Raw genomic sequence first — 22,223 nt, 5'->3', positions numbered from 1 at the left:
GAAGTTCATCCTAACAAACTTCAAGCATTAGGGAATATTTTAACATAAAAAGCAGCTTTCAAAAACAGAATTTAAAAATGAGAAAATAGGGGGGCCAAAAAACAGGCCTTATTGTACCTTGTCCTTTCATGGTCCCCTAAACATAGAAAATTATAGTGCAAGTGGGGCAACCGTGTACTGTGGACACATTCTTGTTATACTTAACCTCATCCTGGATCGACATTTTATTGGGGTTAATATAAAGTTTTTATAATTAGCCTGAATATGTTTCAATTGTATCTTATTCGTAAAAAATGTATGTATCAAAGCTGAATCTCGTTGTTAATATCATAGAAAGCTGATTGACAATCTATTTTGCTCACACATTGTTGTCAATTTAATGGAACTATTTGCGACTGTCATTAACGTGAGAGATTTAATTAACTATAAATCATGACACAATCCACTGTTCTATATAAGGAAATGCAGGTACCAAGTCAGGAATAATATTACAGTTGTTTTTGTCATGTATTTGAGCTTTAGATTTTGCCATTTGATATAGGACATTCTGTAATGTTTTGATGTTTAGTATCTTTGGTTTTTGTTTGCATAAGTTGAATATGTTTCATTCCGTTGAAGCCTAGACAGGAAGCAGCGTTGAACTCTAATCTAATGTTCTTGAAAGTATCAATTTGATGTTATCTATATAGTTAGTAGTCTTATCTGTTATTGCCGTTGTTTCATTTTGATCTTTTTCATTACTTTAAGAAATGATTATCAATATTTGATTGTTGATTGTTATTACATATTTCTTTCGCATAGATCATAGACTATTTACGATTTAGAAACAGGCATAACATGCATAATGTTTGATACTAGTATGTTGCACTTTAGATGTCTCTTAGTTTAAACGATGTGTTGTTGTTTCATTGGCGTATATCAAAATACTTAATCAATTTAAATTTCTGAAATTTTTTTAAGTTGTCAGATTTTTATTCAATGGTAAAACGTTTATCTTATATACTAGTGTATATCAGTAATACATAACGTTACTTATACATGTGTTTCTCATGTCGTTTTAGTAGTAAGTAAAACAGTTATTAGTCAATGTGTTGATGTTTTCTTAAAATGTAATCTATAATTCTTTTTAAATAACTGCATTTAATATTGTTCGGAATATCGACAATTTCAAAAAAATAATCAATAAAATAATCCATTGCTTTTAAAACCATTGAAAGTTTTACATTTTCAATGTAAAGGTAAAAAAACGTAACAATGATTTAATCGGAAATACCTATAAAAAGTAATATAACAAAAAATACTTAACTCCGAGGAAATTCTAAAACCAAAAATCCCCTAATCAATTGGCAAAATCATAATCTCACACACAACAAACAAATGGAAAACAACTGTCATATTCCTGACTTGGTACAGGCATATTGTTATATAGAAAATGATGGATTGAACCTGCTCCTAATGCTTGCTATAATTCTCAACTGCATGAGATTCAATTATATTTACAACAATGTGTGAACAAAACAAAGAAACATTTATCAGAAAAAGGACGAGACGTTCTTTGAAATAGCCCTTGATCATCAACGTTCTGCTCAGACACTGGTGACGTTTTACAAAGTCTACTTAGCAGATGCAATCTCTTGAATACCAAATAAGCTGGGCAATATATATCCCATATGCAGATTATATATTTTACTAAGGTGGCTAAAATTGATAATTTTAAAAAAGAAATAGTCTTGTTTGTCATTGATTATGGTACTGAAATGACCGCGTATGTCAATTTCGATGTATAAGTCTTAAAAAGGACCCAGAGGAAGCCGCGTGTCTTTTGTTTCTTTAATTTCTATTTCTGGAGGACATGTTAATGGAACTCAATCAGAAAATATTTTTTTTATGGATATAACATCATAAATATATCTGAATGTGAAATTAAATGACCTGGCTTCTTTAATCTTCTTGTTTTTGACAATTGTTTGAATGAACTATAATGTATAATTTGCAAGTTTTCTGAAGTGTCAGATAAATAATTCTCTTTTTTTCAGGGAAAACTGAATTTCCTTGTACGTTGCCATGCCCATGGAGAGGGAAAACCTTCGACACTTATAACCTTAACGGGGTCAATAATTTTCCTAATTGGACCATTGATGCTTCTGGAAAATCAGGAGCTATACCAATAGGACTTGTATTCGAGTGTTATCAAATTAATGATAGATTTATTATTTTCAGGTAGGCTAAAAACATAATTATTACTTATACAAAGCAATTTTTGAAAAATTTGTAAACAAGCGATAGATGGCATGAATAAATTAGGCATAGATTTTTTTAGCAAATTTTACAAAATAAAGTAAAAGAAGTATAAATATGATATAAAGAAATGTTACGACGACTTATCATAATAGAAAAACAAAAGTTATGACGACTTATTGTATGAATGATCAATTATAATAATTCCATTAATAGCTTTGAAATCAGAATGAAAACAAGTCCTATGCACTTCAAAGATTGGACGATCGTGTGCGTAATTGTTCTTGTAATGCAAAGCTTCAATTTAATTGAAGTTTTACACTCAAAATATCACAATCGGGAATAGGAAACACTAGGTGAAGACAACTATTTAGATATCTATATCATATATAACATGCCACAATAAAGTTTAGACACAGTGGACTTTTGTTTAGTTTGTGAGTTAATCGTCCCGGTTTACACACCAATAACCTCTAGCAAAAATTGTTTAATCCTATATTGAACGAGAATTGCTTGTACATCCGTGACACATGTACACATGATGCCTTTATATTTTATCATTTAAGTTTTGGTTTACTTTTTCATCAATGACACACATAATAGATTTTGCATTGCTTTAGAATTCGTGGTACCGACACATTCTTTTGTTCAACCTTTTTCTATGACGGAAGTACGGACCCGGTGACATTTGCTGTAAATGATGTCGATCCAGGTATGTTAACGCAAGCGGTTATCAAAATGAATAATATGTATATTTATTAAAGATACACGAAAGCAGAAAAAAGGTCACTGTTAATTGAGAATTGTAATTGATATCCTCAAAAAAGAAAAAAAATGTTATTCTCCATGTACTCATGAAGTTGTTAATTGATAAACAATTTATAGTTACATTTTTCTCATTGTTCAGTTACTTAAATTTACCAAAAACAAATACATGTGGTTCCGTAATATTGAAAAAAAACCAGCCTTTTCAACTTGAAAAAAGAAAATAATTGAAATATATAAAATCAAATGTCTCTGATGAAAAGAATAAAATTATTAAATAGGTATACGTCAAATGTGACAAAATATAATCGAAACTATAATTTGATCATTCAGATAATGGTCTTATCACCTTTGAAAACAAAACGGACGAATTCAAAGATATATGTGAAGTTTGTAAATTTCCATCAATTGCAAAGCTACTTTTTGTAGGTAAGTGTAACATTAACGTAAATTGTACTCTATCAACATATTGATTTTTTGTTTATAAATAATAAAAAAAAGTAAAAGGAAACAGGTCTCATTTCCTTTTGGCAATGTAACGATGTAAAGTCCTTTTTAGCTCACCTAGACCGAAGGGCCTAGTGAGCTTTTCTCAACACTTTGCATCCGGAGTCCGTCGTAGTTCGGCGTCCATCGTCGTCGTCGTCGTCGTCGTCCGTCGTCGTTAACTTTTACTTCTCTTCTGAAACTACTGGGCCAAATTAAACCAAACTAGGCCACAATCATCATTGGGGTATCTAGTTTCATGTGTCCAGTGACCCGGCCAACCTACCAAGATGGCCCCATGGCTAAAAATAGAACATAGGGGTAAAAGGAGTAGGTTCAGTAAGACCCCTTTTTGTCCCCAAAATATAGCAGTTTTAGAAAAATGTGAAAATGTAATCTTTTAGCTTTATTTCAAAAGTAAAATGCTTCTGCTACATAACTATGAGCTGTTTTTGACAATACAATGCACAAATATCGCGTTCTAGCATCAGTAAGTCATGCTAAATTACTGAAATCTTCAAAATTTTAGCATATTGGTTAACTTTTAGACGGTTTCCGTCTAAAATGAAAGTGGCCACATTCGTGTTAATTCATAATATTGAAATGAAAGTTGTATTTGATGATAATACAAAACATATATAAAGGTTGAGGATGAACACGGATGCGGCCACTTTCATTTTTGACAAAAAACCATCGGAAAAGTGACGTTTTCTTGGCATATTTGATAGATTTTTCATATTGAAGCTTGAATCAGAGCGTTTTTAATGACTAAATCAGTTAAAATCTTTCACATAAAATCTTTCACATAAACCCTTCGAATCAATTGGAATAGACACTTAAGTGTTTAAAAAGTGTCCAAAAACTTTCGTTAGATGAACCTGAAATTTGAAGCCAAAATCGGCCCTTACCGGACCTACTCCTTTAGATTTTGGCTTATAACTCTGAAACCAAAGCATTTAGAGCAAAAAATGATAAAATTGTTTATCAGATGAAGATCTATCTGCTGTGAAATTTTCAGATGAATCAGAGAACCCGTTGTTGGTTTGCTGCCCCTTAATTGGTAATTTTAAGGAAATTTTGCCGTTTTTGGTTAATATCTTGAATTTTATTATAGAAAGAGTTAAACTGTGAACAGCAATAATGTTCAGCAAAGTAAGACCTACAAATAAGTCAGCATGATTAAAATGGTCAAATGACCCCTTAAGGAGTTACTGCTCTTTATAGTCAATTTTTAACAATTTTTCGTAAATTTTTGTAATATTTTACAAAAATCTTCTCCTCTGAAACAACTTAGGCAAATTTAACCAAACTTGTCCACAATTATCATAAGGGTATGTAGTTTAAAAAATGGGTACGTTGACCCGGCCAGCCAACCAAGATGGCCGCCATGGCTAAAAATAGAACATAGGGGCAAAATATAGATTTTGGCTTATAACTCTGAAACCAAAGCATTTAGAGCAAATCTGACATGGGATAAATTTGTGTATCAAGTCAAAATCTATCTACTCTGAAAGATTCAGATGAATCGGACAACCTGTTGTAGGGTTGCTACCCCTACATTGGTAATTTAAAGGAAATTTTGCCGTTTTTGGTTATTATCTTGAATATTATTATAGATAGAGATAAATGGTAAACAGTAATAATGTTTAGCAAAGTAAGATCTAAAAATAAGTCAAATGACCAAAATGGTCAGTTGACCCCTTCAGGAGTGATTGCCCTTTATTGTCAATTATACCAATTTTTCTTAAATTTTTGTAATCTTTTACAAAAATCTTCTCCTCTGAAACTACTAAGACAAACTGTAACAAAACTTGTCCACTATTATCATAAGTGTATTTAGTTTTAAAAATGTGTCCGATGACCCTGCCCGCGAACCAAGATGACAGACATGGCTAAAAATAGTACATAGAGTAAAATGCAGTTTTTGGTTTATATCGCTGAAACTGAAGCATTTAGAGCAAATCTGACTGGTAGCAAAAATGTTCATCAGATTCAGATATATCTGCCCTGAAATTTTCAGACAAATACGACAACCAGTTGTTGGGTTGCTGCCCTTGAGTTAGTAATTTTATGGAAATTTTGCAGTTTTACTATCATTATCTTAGATATTATTATAGTATCTAATGGTATCTTATACTATAAATTATGATTTTAACCTTATTTTACATGATTTACAAAGCATCAGTAAATACAGGTGAGCGACACATGCTTTTTAGAGCCTCTAGTTAGTCGTACTGGTCTTCAACTGTCTTGGTTGTTATTGTTATACAATTAAGCCTTCAGATATTTTCAAGCCTTCCTTATTTAAGTTACAATCGTCACAACTCGGCCGATTTTGTATCTTCATCTAGAAGGAGATAACATGATTCACCCGAGTATAATCGCTTGATGATTGTCATTCAAGAAAAGTGCTTCGGACGAACAGAATGAATGCAAAGGTTGCTTTCATTTTACAGCAGTTGGTCAACATCACTGACTTTTAGTCCACGAGAGTATTTTTAATTCAGTAGAAAAGTGTTTGGTACCGATATGATTTAAAAAATCTTTTTTAAAAACCTCCCCGTTTATAACCATAAAAATAACTATTACACTTAAGGTTCAACTACCTAAGACAAAGTTGACCTGAGATGGATTTTGTCAAAGGTAAAAGTCATCAATACTAATTTTTATACTTTAGAAAAAAAACACATTTTTAGGAGAAAAAAAAGATATTTTTATTAACAGATTAAAAAACAGTATTTTGATGAAAAAATTATAAAAACAGCTTTTTTAAACCATAATTTACTGGTAAGATACTTAGTATTTTGTTTACAGTTTACAAGTTCATACGATAATTACTGTGTTACAGTTTATTATACATCAATTTTTATGTCTCCATACCGTCAAAGATATTTTACTTTGTCAGAAGCTTGTTAAATTATTGAGAAATAATGACGGCAATTTTCTGAAGTAAAATTTGGAAAATATTTTCTTTGATTTTTCAGTTATTGCTTGAGATTGACTTAGTTTTATTACGTTTATATATAGAGAGAGTCTGAGGGTGTATCCTTCTAACATGGTAAAGTTATAAACCTTAATGTATTGTTATGTAACTTGGGCATAAGCTAATCGTTCATATCAATTAACATGGTTTTTAATTTTAGTTCATTTAAATACTTCGAAGTTTCGTATGACGAATATTATCACTGTACTAGTAAAAATTTATATTTAGGGGCCCCCTGCAGCCTATTTCAGGTTGCGGGATCTTTCCCCTGTGTTGAAGACTCATTGGTGGCCTCTGGCTGTTTTCTGTTCGTCGGTCAGGTTGTTTTTTTTTTTCTCTTGAACACATAATCCATTTCCATTCTCAATCTTAATTTATTGATATTTAATGTTTTGTATTTCACTGATTTATGGACTCATTGTCCGTTTTGAATTTTCCTCGGAGCTCAGTATTTTGTTTTTTTACTTTTTGACCGTCAACAGGCAGCAGCAATCGCTTTCTTAACGTCGTCATTGTAACGTTGTGTGGACCTATCAGTGATAGCTTAGCACAAGCAAAATATGTATTGTTTCGGATGTTTGATAGCTTACTGTCACATTGTATTCTTTCTATGCTTCTTCTTTCCAGAATCTGGAGCACCTCGTAAGTATATATCATTTATTTACATTTCAGGAATTTTAATAACGTTTTTCAAAAAAATATTTATATAGTTTACCCTGTAATTCTGTGGAATATAGATTTATTGAACTTTAATTAATCATTGAAATTCCTGATTTTGAATGGCTAGTACAATTGCAATGATTTGCTTTATACAATGTCTACGCGGGAGTCAATTTCTGAATGTCACCCTAGTCTAATCAATAGTCGACAATTTATAGGACACTAGATTGAATTTACATCAATGATTTAACAAAAGACATTGCTCAAGTTTTTGCCTCAGATTTTTTCATAGACAGTTTAGTAAAAAAATCACATCTTGCTACTCTTCTGTTGTTTTTCTAATAACTGTAACAATTCTATGTACCTCGCATAATAGTTATGTTCTGACTATTTGTAATAAAAAGTTAATGAACTTATCATAAATACCACTATGAGCATTTGTACGCGCGTTTCGTCGAAAACAGTTGCTTGAATTTTTGTTGAATTTTGTTTTGGCCATGTCAATGCATGTTCTGTCGCGCTGTCTATAACACTTCTTAGCTCTTATCTAAATTACATACCACGACTTTGTGACGTCTAATACGTTGACCCGGAATATGAATATTTGACTCGGACAAATTATCTACGTTATAATATATGAACCGACGTTGATAAGTTTGATCCGAACCAATCAAGTCATTTCCCGTTTTGCTGGTGAAACTAAAATACACTTTTCTATCATACCAAATACGCAAATTGCCGATTCATAGATTATCTGGTTTTCTATATATTTATTTTGTAAACCAACAGCTTCTAGTCACAATTAATATGAAGTATTTCTACGCTCACTTAAACAACAAGTTTCCTATTGTGACTCGCAGCTGATATTTAACGATATCAATATGCATACAACCTGATAATCGGTACCTCTTTTGATTTACAAAATAGTTATATAGTTTTTATTCATTTATTTTAGGACCAAATGATCCCGACGTCGACTGCAATCTACCATCTTACTGTGAACCTTCTGAGTCATGTACTTCATGTGCTGTATGTAAAAATGATGGTAATGTTCCAAAAGTGTGTAAGAAGAAAAGATGTAGAGATTCCTTCAAAAGAAAAGGATTTAATAATAAGAAAACATTCTGGAAGCGAAGATACAGAAAAAGTTTGAAAATGAAAGGGAAAAGAGCGAAAAGTTGGTTATATGGCAAAAGATACACATGAATTTTTCCGTAACGAGCGGATGTGACAATAAGGAAACTTTTCTAGTGAACAATACACATCAATAAAACAATGAATAATATTTTTGAATACATCTTTGCTTCATATTCAGTTGAACAATTAATTCTCTCATTTCGTGGTACATTTCTCCATCTTCCTGTTTCGATGGGATTTTCGAATATTACATTCCCTTAATTTACATATGTTTACTCTATGACCAGGCCTTAATTTTAACAGGTAAGGTTCTTAGCAAAACTCTTCTTTAAAGTGTAGATAAAATTCACCCCTTGATGAGTTGTTTATATCTGAGAACCATTTTTGAATAAACTGGTCCTGGAGACGCTGCCTTACATTAATTTTAATATAATTATAATCAACTTGCTCCGGGAAATTATATAGTTCACAAAAGCCACAGTCATTAAACACAGATTTTGCATAGTTGAACCACTTAAAATTATAACCTTCATGCTCATGCATGTACCAAAGTAACTTATAAAGTTTACCCGATAGTTTTTTATCATTTGTTGCTAGCTTGTGCCAAAAACATACCATTTTTAACTTGATCTGCAGTTCAAGTGGAAATCTTCCAAGTTCCCCATACACAATAAAATTTGGCGTAGATGATCGCACACCCAAACTGCGCTTACAAAACTGTAGATGTAACTTTTCAGTATTATTTTTATTTTCAAACCCCCATATTTCCGAGGAATAGGTCAAAATAGGAACCACCAATGCAACAAATAATTTTAGCTGTAGATCAATCGGAAGTGAGATATTTTGTATCTTCTTGTAAAGAACATAAAGTGATGTTTGAGCTTGGTCTACCAATTTTGTACGAGCTTGAAAGAAATTTCCGTTGTAATTAAACATCAGACCAAGATAAACATATGAATCCTTAATTTCAGTAGTTTCATTACATAGTGTAAAAGTAATATTCTTATTAAACTTTCTCTTTGAAAAAATTACAATCTTTGTTTTTGTTACATTAACAGTGAGTTTCCAGTCAAAACAATATTGCTCAAAAACATTGAGAGCCTTTTGTAACCCTTCTGCTGACTCCGCAAAAATAATTGTGTCATCGACATACAGAAGAATAAATAACTTGATATACAAATCAAGATTCTCAGTAAATTTTCCATTCATAAATTTTAGACCATCCACAGAGTTTTCATCCAGATATTTCTCCAAGTCATTAAGGTATAAGGCAAAGAGAAAAGGTGACATTTTTTTTCTCCCTGTCTTACACCTACCTCACACGGGAAAAAATCTGTCTTTAGTTCTCCATTTTTAACACAAGACTTAATATCTGTATACATGCTCAATATAACTTTAAACATTTTCCCACCAATGTTATATTTTAATAGTTTAGGCCATAGTCCCACCCTCCACACTGTGTCAAACGCTTTCCTAAAATCTACAAAAGCGCAAAATAATTTCTTTCCCGAATTCAAATAAAGTGAAATTAAAGCATGCATGATAAACATACTATCTTGGACAGAATAACCCTTACGAAAACCACCCTGGGCATCAGTTATAATCCCGATCTCGTCTGACAGAGCATTAAGTCTTGAATTAAGTATAGAGGTGAACACTTTTCCTAAATTCGATGTAAGACAAATAGCTCGGTAATTATCAAAATTATTTGGATCCCCTTGTTTTATTACTAAAGTATATTGTAACAAGCCAGAAATTAAAAACATAAAGCTTATGTTGATTAATAATTATTCGTTGGGATACCAATTTTCGTGCATTTTTTCGGATTCATCTGAATAACGAATAACACCTCTGCAATAAAATTGTATACACACTTTGACAAAATCACAAAAGTAAATATCTAAGAATGCTGAAAGATACAGAAAATTGTGTTTGAAAGCATATTTGTCATAATTGTTTCAGTAGTATATGGTTTTGTGAATAGTATTTGCTATAAATGATAGATTAAGTGCAAATGTTATAAAATATCACAATAAGATTTGAACAATGGTTAAAACACATGTAAAACTCGTCGTAAAAGAGACAAACAACTTTATGCTCAAAATACCAGTGAGCACACTATATCACAGAAAACTACAGATTAAGCTGCACGATTATAACTAAATAATGTGGATTCATTATTTTTCGTTGGATACCAATTTTCCTGAATTTCGTAGATACAGATGAACAAAGAAATTAAATGATCAACGAATAGCAAAATGACTATAGGCTTGTATGCAGATTTCTTCGAAAACGGGAAATTATATATCCACGAACATGATATTCTTCCTTAATCCACGGAAACTGGTACCCATGAATATAAACGAATCTTCAATACGTGTTCTTTAGAAAGAATAATCAGTTACTGATCCACATTTCTCCCCAGTCTTGACAATCATGTAAGTACGTAAAAATCCAGTGATGAGTCGGGTACTAATTAAAAAAAATTCAAAAGATCCAAAAGTGACATCTGAACTTATCAATTGCAAAACCAAACAGAGTAGGCGCCTTTAAACGAGTTTAACACACGTCACATTCTGCACGTGCCTTTCCCAGGTGAGTTGATTTTTACCAAAAGGTTATTGGTCATTATTTTGTACTTAAGTAAGGCCATAAGTTTTCTCGTTTAAATTGTTTCACATTTTTCGTTTTGGGGCCTTTTAAAGCTGCGTACGCGGAAAGGGATTTGCTTATTGTTGAAGACCGTACGGTGACATGAAAAAACTCAAAGAGAATCGAAAGTCAGAAAATCTTTTGATATTGTTTTTTACTGTATTATAATGATGTCTCTTTAGTTTTTATCATACAATAACAAACAAAACAGAACTCAAAGGTTGCACTACCGTTAATATAGACAATGCAACAATGATTCTGTATAACTATTTATCAATCTAAACTATTCCATTTTATCCATAATGTTCAGTAAAATTAATATTCTGAAGAGGAAAGTTTATTTTCACACTATTCTTTTAAAAGTTATATCATAGGGTTGTGCGGATCTATTTCTACATTAAAATATGCATTGGAATTCTATAAAGGTATTGTACAATTCTGTACAACCCCGTCCGCTACTTTGAGAATTTAATTATTCCGCTAAATAACAGTAGTTATACTTAGAATATTCTCCAGTTGTTTCTCTTTGAGTGTACATATTTTTTTAAATGGAAATCGTATCTAGGAATCAGTTGTTAAACATATCTGTTAAATATCTCCCCAAAGGAAGCGTGTTTAATCATGTCGATGTACACCTCTATTCATGAAGTACAACCTAGTGCTTTAGTTATTCTAAATTGATTGATTGATTGATTGGTTGCTTGCTTCACGTCCAGTGGCAAATATTTTATGCATATTTAGTAATTTTAGATATACAAAACTATTTTTTATATCCTACATATATGCTGATATTATATATCAATTCATAATTCACGCTTTGTCAGACTTGGGCGGTTAATTCTTATGCATCGTGTACTTTGCCGTTTCTCAAGCAATCGGAAAAACATCGAAGTAAATTCGACTCGTTTTTTCCAGAAATTTTTGCATAAACTCAAGTCGAAAACTCCATTCCTGTAACAAAAAAGTTGGGTTAAAAAATCTGCCAAATTCTTTTTAAGATTTGCATTTTTCCCACAAGAATAACAAAATCTCTGTTATTTTACTACCTTAAGGCTGAAACTTTGTTGTATACCTAAGGTGACAAAAAGCGGCAGTAATTGGTGTATATAAGACGTGTATATCTAGCGGGGTTATTGAGTAACAACATGAAACGTGTTTGGACAAAATCGACGAAAGAAGAAAAACTCCGGCTATTTGACACGGTCCAAAAGAGTTTTTCATCGTTTCTCACTCTCAGAATTAGGTGTGTGAAATTTAAAATGTGTGGCTCACTTGCAAAGATGAAATCAATATAGTTAAAAAAAAAAAAAAAAAAAAAAAAAAATATATATATATATATTACAAACGTTTGTTCAGTGAGATAGGAAAGTGCGGCCGTACACTTCAATGATACCAATAACTTTTCATCCTGTAGATCGCCTTGTGTCATCTTTTCGGAACAGTTCATTTTAAGAAAATATCTCTATTCAAATCCATTCTACACCTGTTTGAAGATTAAAGTCAAAAACTATTCATACTCTGTACATAGAAATATTTTTTGGGGTAAAAAAAAAAAAAATTTAGGTCAAACACTCCAGCATGTGGCATTCAAGTCCTCATTTATCAGACCAGAACTTAAATATCAAATGAAAGAAGAAATATTGGCACTTTTTATTTCTGTCGACAAAGTTTTTAGTCTCTGTCGACTCAAAACTATGGTCCAAAAAGAATAAAATAGGATGCCGGTATGGAATCAGCAAGAAAAAGGTCAATGTTGGCACCCTATATTGATGAGAACAACACATTTTGCCATTTGAAACTTTAAATCCTTCACTTCAATGTCTAACATTCAATCTTGAGGTACAAAAAGTACTCAATTACCAAGCCGGTACAAGAATATTAATCAAAATAAAAAAATTATGTCGCCTTTTATTGTTATCGACACAAATAAAAGTAACCGTAAACTTATAGAGCTCTCATTTTATCGTCAAATTATGCATCAAAAGAAGAAAATGTTCATGCCGGCACAGAAGTATCACTAAAAAGGATAGATATTGGCACCATTTATAGATACAGCCAACAAATACAACAACCAGAAACCTTCATTTCTTCACTTTTGTGTCTGAGAATCCATCTAAACTCATAAATATTACATCATTGTCAGAATATCATGAAACATATGAAATTGTGTCGCTTTAAATTGTTTCGCGACATAAATATAGACTTAAAAACCTCAAATTATGCATTCTTACTGTTGTCGACAAAGCTTTTAGTAACCGTAGACACCCAATCATAATAAAGATGAAATATTGTCGCTTTAAACTTCTTTCGCGACATAAATATCAGTAACCGCACACTCTTAATTTGGGTCAAACTATTCATTCTTACAATGAAAGAATGATGCCGGACCAGAATAATCAGAGAGAAGGGAAGACATTGCCACCCTTTGTTGATACCGACAACAAATTTTGTGATTTAAACAGGTTTTCATTCCCATTAATGTCAAAAATTCCATCAGGATGTTTTTAAAAGTACTCAATTATAAGGCCAGTACCAGAATATCATTCAAAAAGAAGAAATATTGGCATTTTCTATTCTTGTCGACAAAACTTTAGTATAACCGTAGACTTACGAAGCGCTTAATTTTTGGAAAACTTTTCATCCCGACGTACATAAAGTACTAAATAATTATGTCGGTAGAGAATATTCAAGAAATAGGGTAAATATATTGATGAATCCAACAAACACAACAACTTAACACTTAAACTCCTTCATGGAAGGCTATCATTTATTAATTAATTAGGTGCAGCACATTGGACTGTTGTACCAGCAATTTCTGACATAAGCCTTAATAGATTATCTCCCCTGAATTTCAATATGCAGATTTTGTCATACCTTCTTGAGGAAATTGTTACAAAAAGCCTATTATATAAACAAAACAGTAAATGTATCCCTTAACTCTTACCCTAACCCTTAACTCTAACCTTAACTCCAACCCTAACCCTTACCCTAACCCTTAACCCTAACTCTAACACTAACCCTAACCCTAACCCTAACCCCTAACCCCTAACCCTAACCCCTAACCCTAACCCTAACCCTTCTCGCGCATGCGTAGTCACAAAAAAGGTCAGACATGCGCAGAAGTGAAAAAGGTCATCTCACAAATCTCGTCAAAGTACCCTAACCCTAACCCTAACCCTAACCCCTAATCCCTAACCCTAACCCTAACCCCTAACCCTAACCATAACCCTAAACCCTAACCCTAACCCTAACCCTAACCCATTTTAATATGTTCTAACCCTAACCCTAACCCTAACCCTAACCCTATCCCAAACCCTAACCCTAACCCTAACAATTACATCTTCATGCCTTATATATCATGTACTGCAGTACGCCGCTAGATTAAAACTGACGTGGAAAGGTAACACACGGCCAGCGAAAGCTCTTTTTTTGAGAGCCCAGGTGGTCGTGTGGTCTGGCGGGACGGCTGCAGTGCAGGCGATTTGGTGTCACGGTATCGCAGTGGCATGGGTTCGGGTCCCGGCGAGGGAAAAACCAAAAATTTGCAAAAGCAAATTTACAGATCTAACATTGTTGGGTTGATGTTTAGACGAGTTGAAAAGCCTTCTTTTATTCACAAACAAAAGCCCTGCTGTAAGTAAACATTTAACTTGCATAATCTTTGCCCAAAATGTTCCAATCAAAACCAAAAGAATTTGGGACAAAGTAAAATTTTAAAGATCTTAATTTTATGATGAGGATGGGGTAACAAAATCTATTAGGTATTGGAGTTCCCCCTGTAGGGAAGTTATCAGTTTTTCTTATGATTGACTTGTGAAGGCCATACAGTGATCAATATTTGTCTCATTGACAAGTAGGACATACATGTATATATAAATTCAATTATGCAGTACAAAATTTGTCAATTTACATGTGATGGATCCTTCATACCTTCCTGAGCATCAAGGGAACCAAATTACGTGGCCTTTTGCAGCTGACTTTGTGGTATGGACTTTGTTCATTGTTGAAGGCTGTACATTGACTACTATGAACATATAAAAAGCGTTTTTTTTCAATTTTCTTATTTAGCAATAATGAACACAACTATTCAAAATATTACTAACTTTTTAATTTAAGAAATCAAATTAAAAAGATAATTAAACTAAATATACCTTGGACTAGAAATGCAGGACATAATATTGTCAAAATAATCAGATTCTCATTTAATAAGGCAGTTATATTTTGACCATGCATTCCAAATTATCCATGTATTAAGGGACAGTGGCCAATTAAGGCGCTGCAGGAATTACGAAAATATTTTTGAAGGCACTGCGAGACCCATCGTCATATCGGCCTGTGGAGAAAGAACACTGCCAGTCTTGTTTTCCTTAGGCCAAATAAAATATTTATGTGGTTGCAGTTACCCTCACTACATGTACCCTATACTTTTTAGTCTTAATAATAGACTATCATAAAGATTATTTTTGCTTTTTTCATGAAGCAAGTGTTATGTTGTTCCCATATAGACTTTAAAAAATCTTTAAAAAAAAATCCCCATAAACATGATAAAATCAATGAAATAAAAACACTACCTACATGTACCTACCTACCCTAAATTTTCTTTAGATGTAACTGAAAGCACACATACTATTTTATTTAACATACAAAATTTAGCATCCGTAATAGCATACATGTATGGTCCAAAAAGGTGGGGGGGAAAAGGGAATAGTATGTGCATGTTCTACTGGTTTAACCACTACACATCATGGATATGTACCAAGTCTAACTAGTTTTAATTGATTTTGAGATATTGTATATATATTAAGGTAACATCATCAATGGCCAACATGGTCTAGACTAAACTTTAAATGAATCAATAGACACCCTAAATACATAGATGCCAACCATTACGGTTTGTCCGTAATTGTTGCGATTTTTTGGCGTAAATTCGGTGTTACTGTGCGCAACAGTTTAGGTGGCACGGTAGTATTTGCATTCCAGAATTTAGGTTGCTCTTTTGTGTACCATACTTAGGTAAATGTATCTAAACAGTGTGATTGGACAAAAAATACAGTATCAACTGAACATACTTTCTCAAACTGAGGGATGAATCAGGTGTAGAAAAATATGAAATAATTTTACATACAGATGAAAATGAATTTTTGAGAATTTTTTTAAATTTTGTATTCACTGCACCATAAAAGACCTAAAATTACTAGTGGCCTTAGGTTTCTAAAAATAGCAAAAAAAGTAAACGGTCATGATACATATTCAAATTCATTTCTGAATAGTAAAATGAAAGTACTTCAGTTAAGTGTGAATGTAGATTTTTTTGCAGTGTTAGAAAGTGGTGAAAATTCTAAAAAGGCTATCATTATCCCTATGGGCCAGGAAATACTACCGTGCCACCTTAAGGGGGATATATATTTTTACACTAAATCAATGAAGGAACTTTGTTTTTACCTATGCAATTTGTAAGTTTATCAATAAAAAGTTGATTAAGGGCAACTATGATAAAACAAGCCGTAAATTCCACCCCTGAGAGTAAAAATTGATGATTCAGCAAATTTTGCCTGATCTGTAGGTAATAATGTAAAAATTTTCATAGAAAGTAGAACTTCATTATTTTTATGTAACTTGCAATACATTTTTAATTATAAATGCTCGCTTTAACTTTTCGCAGTGTCTGACACATGTGCAACCACTGAAATTTGAGACGCGACATTCTACGGTTGCATGTTCATCCTATTATTTTCACCAATATAAATAAATTGCATAATTTCTTATTTTTTTCAACATAAGTACAGCTATACTAGCTTTCTTAAGGTTTAATTAGTAGTTCTGATGTAACATGACACCAGTAGGAGCTTTTGGGGAACCAGTAAGTGGATAAGGGGTCCTTACTTATTCATTTAGCTCTCATATTGGTATGAAATAGAGATAGAAATAGGGGTTTCTGTACATTGAATAGACAATATTTTTGACAAAGAATGTATTTATGATGCTATATCAGCAAGATTAAATGGTTTATTCATTTTTCATGCAAATACCATTAGTTGTTAAGATTTTCTGACAGTGAAAAGCACAATAAATGCAAATTGATTATGTAAGGGGACATAATTTAACTTAATGCATACATGAGAAATAGACAAACAGTCAACTTAGAGATGTATTCTAGTACATGTATTGTCAAACAGGTTACGGAATAATAGTTAACTGCAATCTAAAGACTCTTGTTGTATTGCCCTCATAATCTGAAAATGTTTAAAGTAATGTAAGGCATGCTGTAAAATGTGGAATGGACTTTAATATCAGTTTTCATGATTTGGTGATTAAACTGTTTCTTTTACTCAGATTAACCATAAACAGAGTTGGCAATCCAATAATTCCTCCTAAATCACCATGTTTGACTTCTGTGTTGATTTGAAACATCATATATTTGGGTTTTGTTCACTTCTTAAGTAAAAATGGTAAGATGAAAAAAAGTGAAAATCTGCCAGATGGGGTAGGGATGTAATGTTTCATTTTTTTTTATAAGAAATGAGTGCAGACTAGTATTCTTTATTGTAATATGTTCCAAAGTAAGAAGTCTATGCATCATAGGTGTCATGACTGGTTTCAAGTTTGTTATGTCTTGGTTAAGGTGGCACGGTAGTATTTGCATTCCAGAATTTAGGTTGCTCTTTTGTGTACCATACTTAGGTAAATGTATCTAAACAGTGTGATTGGACAAAAAATACAGTATCAACTGAACATACTTTCTCAAACTGAGGGATGAATCAGGTGTAGAAAAATATGAAATAATTTTACATACAGATGAAAATGAATTTTTGAGAATTTTTTTAAATTTTGTATTCACTGCACCATAAAAGACCTAAAATTACTAGTGGCCTTAGGTTTCTAAAAATAGCAAAAAAAGTAAACGGTCATGATACATATTCAAATTCATTTCTGAATAGTAAAATGAAAGTACTTCAGTTAAGTGTGAATGTAGATTTTTTTGCAGTGTTAGAAAGTGGTGAAAATTCTAAAAAGGCTATCATTATCCCTATGGGCCAGGAAATACTACCGTGCCACCTTAAGGGGGATATATATTTTTACACTAAATCAATGAAGGAACTTTGTTTTTACCTATGCAATTTGTAAGTTTATCAATAAAAAGTTGATTAAGGGCAACTATGATAAAACAAGCCTTAAATTCCACCCCTGAGAGTAAAAATTGATGATTCAGCAAATTTTGCCTGATCTGTAGGTAATAATGTAAAAATTTTCATAGAAAGTAGAACTTCATTATTTTTATGTAACTTGCAATACATTTTTAATTATAAATGCTCGCTTTAACTTTTCGCAGTGTCTGACACATGTGCAACCACTGAAATTTGAGACGCGACATTCTACGGTTGCATGTTCATCCTATTATTTTCACCGAAATAAATAAATTGCATAATTTCTTATTTTTTTCAACATAAGTACAGCTATACTAGCTTTCTTAAGGTTTAATTAGTAGTTCTGATGTAACATGACACCAGTAGGAGCTTTTGGGGAACCAGTAAGTGGATAAGGGGTCCTTACTTATTCATTTAGCTCTCATATTGGTATGAAATAGAGATAGAAATAGGGGTTTCTGTACATTGAATAGACAATATTTTTGACAAAGAATGTATTTATGATGCTATATCAGCAAGATTAAATGGTTTATTCATTTTTCATGCAAATACCATTAGTTGTTAAGATTTTCTGACAGTGAAAAGCACAATAAATGCAAATTGATTATGTAAGGGGACATAATTTAACTTAATGCATACATGAGAAATAGACAAACAGTCAACTTAGAGATGTATTCTAGTACATGTATTGTCAAACAGGTTACGGAATAATAGTTAACTGCAATCTAAAGACTCTTGTTGTATTGCCCTCATAATCTGAAAATGTTTAAAGTAATGTAAGGCATGCTGTAAAATGTGGAATGGACTTTAATATCAGTTTTCATGATTTGGTGATTAAACTGTTTCTTTTACTCAGATTAACCATAAACAGAGTTGGCAATCCAATAATTCCTCCTAAATCACCATGTTTGACTTCTGTGTTGATTTGAAACATCATATATTTGGGTTTTGTTCACTTCTTAAGTAAAAATGGTAAGATGAAAAAAAGTGAAAATCTGCCAGATGGGGTAGGGATGTAATGTTTCATTTTTTTTTATAAGAAATGAGTGCAGACTAGTATTCTTTATTGTAATATGTTCCAAAGTAAGAAGTCTATGCATCATAGGTGTCATGACTGGTTTCAAGTTTGTTATGTCTTGGTTAAGGTGGCACGGTAGTATTTGCATTCCAGAATTTAGGTTGCTCTTTTGTGTACCATACTTAGGTAAATGTATCTAAACAGTGTGATTGGACAAAAAATACAGTATCAACTGAACATACTTTCTCAAACTGAGGGATGAATCAGGTGTAGAAAAATATGAAATAATTTTACATACAGATGAAAATGAATTTTTGAGAATTTTTTTAAATTTTGTATTCACTGCACCATAAAAGACCTAAAATTACTAGTGGCCTTAGGTTTCTAAAAATAGCAAAAAAAGTAAACGGTCATGATACATATTCAAATTCATTTCTGAATAGTAAAATGAAAGTACTTCAGTTAAGTGTGAATGTAGATTTTTTTGCAGTGTTAGAAAGTGGTGAAAATTCTAAAAAGGCTATCATTATCCCTATGGGCCAGGAAATACTACCGTGCCACCTTAAGGGGGATATATATTTTTACACTAAATCAATGAAGGAACTTTGTTTTTACCTATGCAATTTGTAAGTTTATCAATAAAAAGTTGATTAAGGGCAACTATGATAAAACAAGCCTTAAATTCCACCCCTGAGAGTAAAAATTGATGATTCAGCAAATTTTGCCTGATCTGTAGGTAATAATGTAAAAATTTTCATAGAAAGTAGAACTTCATTATTTTTATGTAACTTGCAATACATTTTTAATTATAAATGCTCGCTTTAACTTTTCGCAGTGTCTGACACATGTGCAACCACTGAAATTTGAGACGCGACATTCTACGGTTGCATGTTCATCCTATTATTTTCACCAATATAAATAAATTGCATAATTTCTTATTTTTTTCAACATAAGTACAGCTATACTAGCTTTCTTAAGGTTTAATTAGTAGTTCTGATGTAACATGACACCAGTAGGAGCTTTTGGGGAACCAGTAAGTGGATAAGGGGTCCTTACTTATTCATTTAGCTCTCATATTGGTATGAAATAGAGATAGAAATAGGGGTTTCTGTACATTGAATAGACAATATTTTTGACAAAGAATGTATTTATGATGCTATATCAGCAAGATTAAATGGTTTATTCATTTTTCATGCAAATACCATTAGTTGTTAAGATTTTCTGACAGTGAAAAGCACAATAAATGCAAATTGATTATGTAAGGGGACATAATTTAACTTAATGCATACATGAGAAATAGACAAACAGTCAACTTAGAGATGTATTCTAGTACATGTATTGTCAAACAGGTTACGGAATAATAGTTAACTGCAATCTAAAGACTCTTGTTGTATTGCCCTCATAATCTGAAAATGTTTAAAGTAATGTAAGGCATGCTGTAAAATGTGGAATGGACTTTAATATCAGTTTTCATGATTTGGTGATTAAACTGTTTCTTTTACTCAGATTAACCATAAACAGAGTTGGCAATCCAATAATTCCTCCTAAATCACCATGTTTGACTTCTGTGTTGATTTGAAACATCATATATTTGGGTTTTGTTCACTTCTTAAGTAAAAATGGTAAGATGAAAAAAAGTGAAAATCTGCCAGATGGGGTAGGGATGTAATGTTTCATTTTTTTTTATAAGAAATGAGTGCAGACTAGTATTCTTTATTGTAATATGTTCCAAAGTAAGAAGTCTATGCATCATAGGTGTCATGACTGGTTTCAAGTTTGTTATGTCTTGGTTAAGGTGGCACGGTAGTATTTGCATTCCAGAATTTAGGTTGCTCTTTTGTGTACCATACTTAGGTAAATGTATCTAAACAGTGTGATTGGACAAAAAATACAGTATCAACTGAACATACTTTCTCAAACTGAGGGATGAATCAGGTGTAGAAAAATATGAAATAATTTTACATACAGATGAAAATGAATTTTTGAGAATTTTTTTAAATTTTGTATTCACTGCACCATAAAAGACCTAAAATTACTAGTGGCCTTAGGTTTCTAAAAATAGCAAAAAAAGTAAACGGTCATGATACATATTCAAATTCATTTCTGAATAGTAAAATGAAAGTACTTCAGTTAAGTGTGAATGTAGATTTTTTTGCAGTGTTAGAAAGTGGTGAAAATTCTAAAAAGGCTATCATTATCCCTATGGGCCAGGAAATACTACCGTGCCACCTTAAGGGGGATATATATTTTTACACTAAATCAATGAAGGAACTTTGTTTTTACCTATGCAATTTGTAAGTTTATCAATAAAAAGTTGATTAAGGGCAACTATGATAAAACAAGCCTTAAATTCCACCCCTGAGAGTAAAAATTGATGATTCAGCAAATTTTGCCTGATCTGTAGGTAATAATGTAAAAATTTTCATAGAAAGTAGAACTTCATTATTTTTATGTAACTTGCAATACATTTTTAATTATAAATGCTCGCTTTAACTTTTCGCAGTGTCTGACACATGTGCAACCACTGAAATTTGAGACGCGACATTCTACGGTTGCATGTTCATCCTATTATTTTCACCGAAATAAATAAATTGCATAATTTCTTATTTTTTTCAACATAAGTACAGCTATACTAGCTTTCTTAAGGTTTAATTAGTAGTTCTGATGTAACATGACACCAGTAGGAGCTTTTGGGGAACCAGTAAGTGGATAAGGGGTCCTTACTTATTCATTTAGCTCTCATATTGGTATGAAATAGAGATAGAAATAGGGGTTTCTGTACATTGAATAGACAATATTTTTGACAAAGAATGTATTTATGATGCTATATCAGCAAGATTAAATGGTTTATTCATTTTTCATGCAAATACCATTAGTTGTTAAGATTTTCTGACAGTGAAAAGCACAATAAATGCAAATTGATTATGTAAGGGGACATAATTTAACTTAATGCATACATGAGAAATAGACAAACAGTCAACTTAGAGATGTATTCTAGTACATGTATTGTCAAACAGGTTACGGAATAATAGTTAACTGCAATCTAAAGACTCTTGTTGTATTGCCCTCATAATCTGAAAATGTTTAAAGTAATGTAAGGCATGCTGTAAAATGTGGAATGGACTTTAATATCAGTTTT

The 22,223-nt window shown here is 32.0% G+C and overlaps 1 protein-coding gene across 1 annotated transcript; it reads left to right on the top strand.

Annotated features, from left to right (window-relative positions):
- Positions 1–462: 462 nt before the first annotated feature.
- Positions 463–8,387, top strand: LOC143046499 (uncharacterized). The gene is made up of 5 exons (XM_076219656.1): positions 463–468; positions 2,842–2,950; positions 3,337–3,432; positions 7,100–7,114; positions 8,088–8,387. The coding sequence occupies exons 1-5, from the start codon at positions 463–465 to the stop codon at positions 8,336–8,338; spliced, it is 477 nt and encodes a 158-aa protein (XP_076075771.1). The 3' UTR covers positions 8,339–8,387.
- The last annotated feature ends 13,836 nt before the right edge of the window (positions 8,388–22,223 follow it).

This window comes from Mytilus galloprovincialis, chromosome 9, assembly GCF_965363235.1.
Source record: "Mytilus galloprovincialis chromosome 9, xbMytGall1.hap1.1, whole genome shotgun sequence".
Taxonomy (NCBI): domain Eukaryota; kingdom Metazoa; phylum Mollusca; class Bivalvia; order Mytilida; family Mytilidae; genus Mytilus; species Mytilus galloprovincialis.
This window is presented reverse-complemented; position numbering and strand designations above follow the sequence as displayed.

What these genes read in the sequence shown, in the direction of transcription:
- LOC143046499 (XM_076219656.1), top strand. An exon ending in TGTAAATGATGTCGATCCAG is followed by an intron (nt 2,951 to 3,336) that starts GTATGTTAACGC and finishes TTGATCATTCAG; the next exon opens with ATAATGGTCTTATCACCTTT.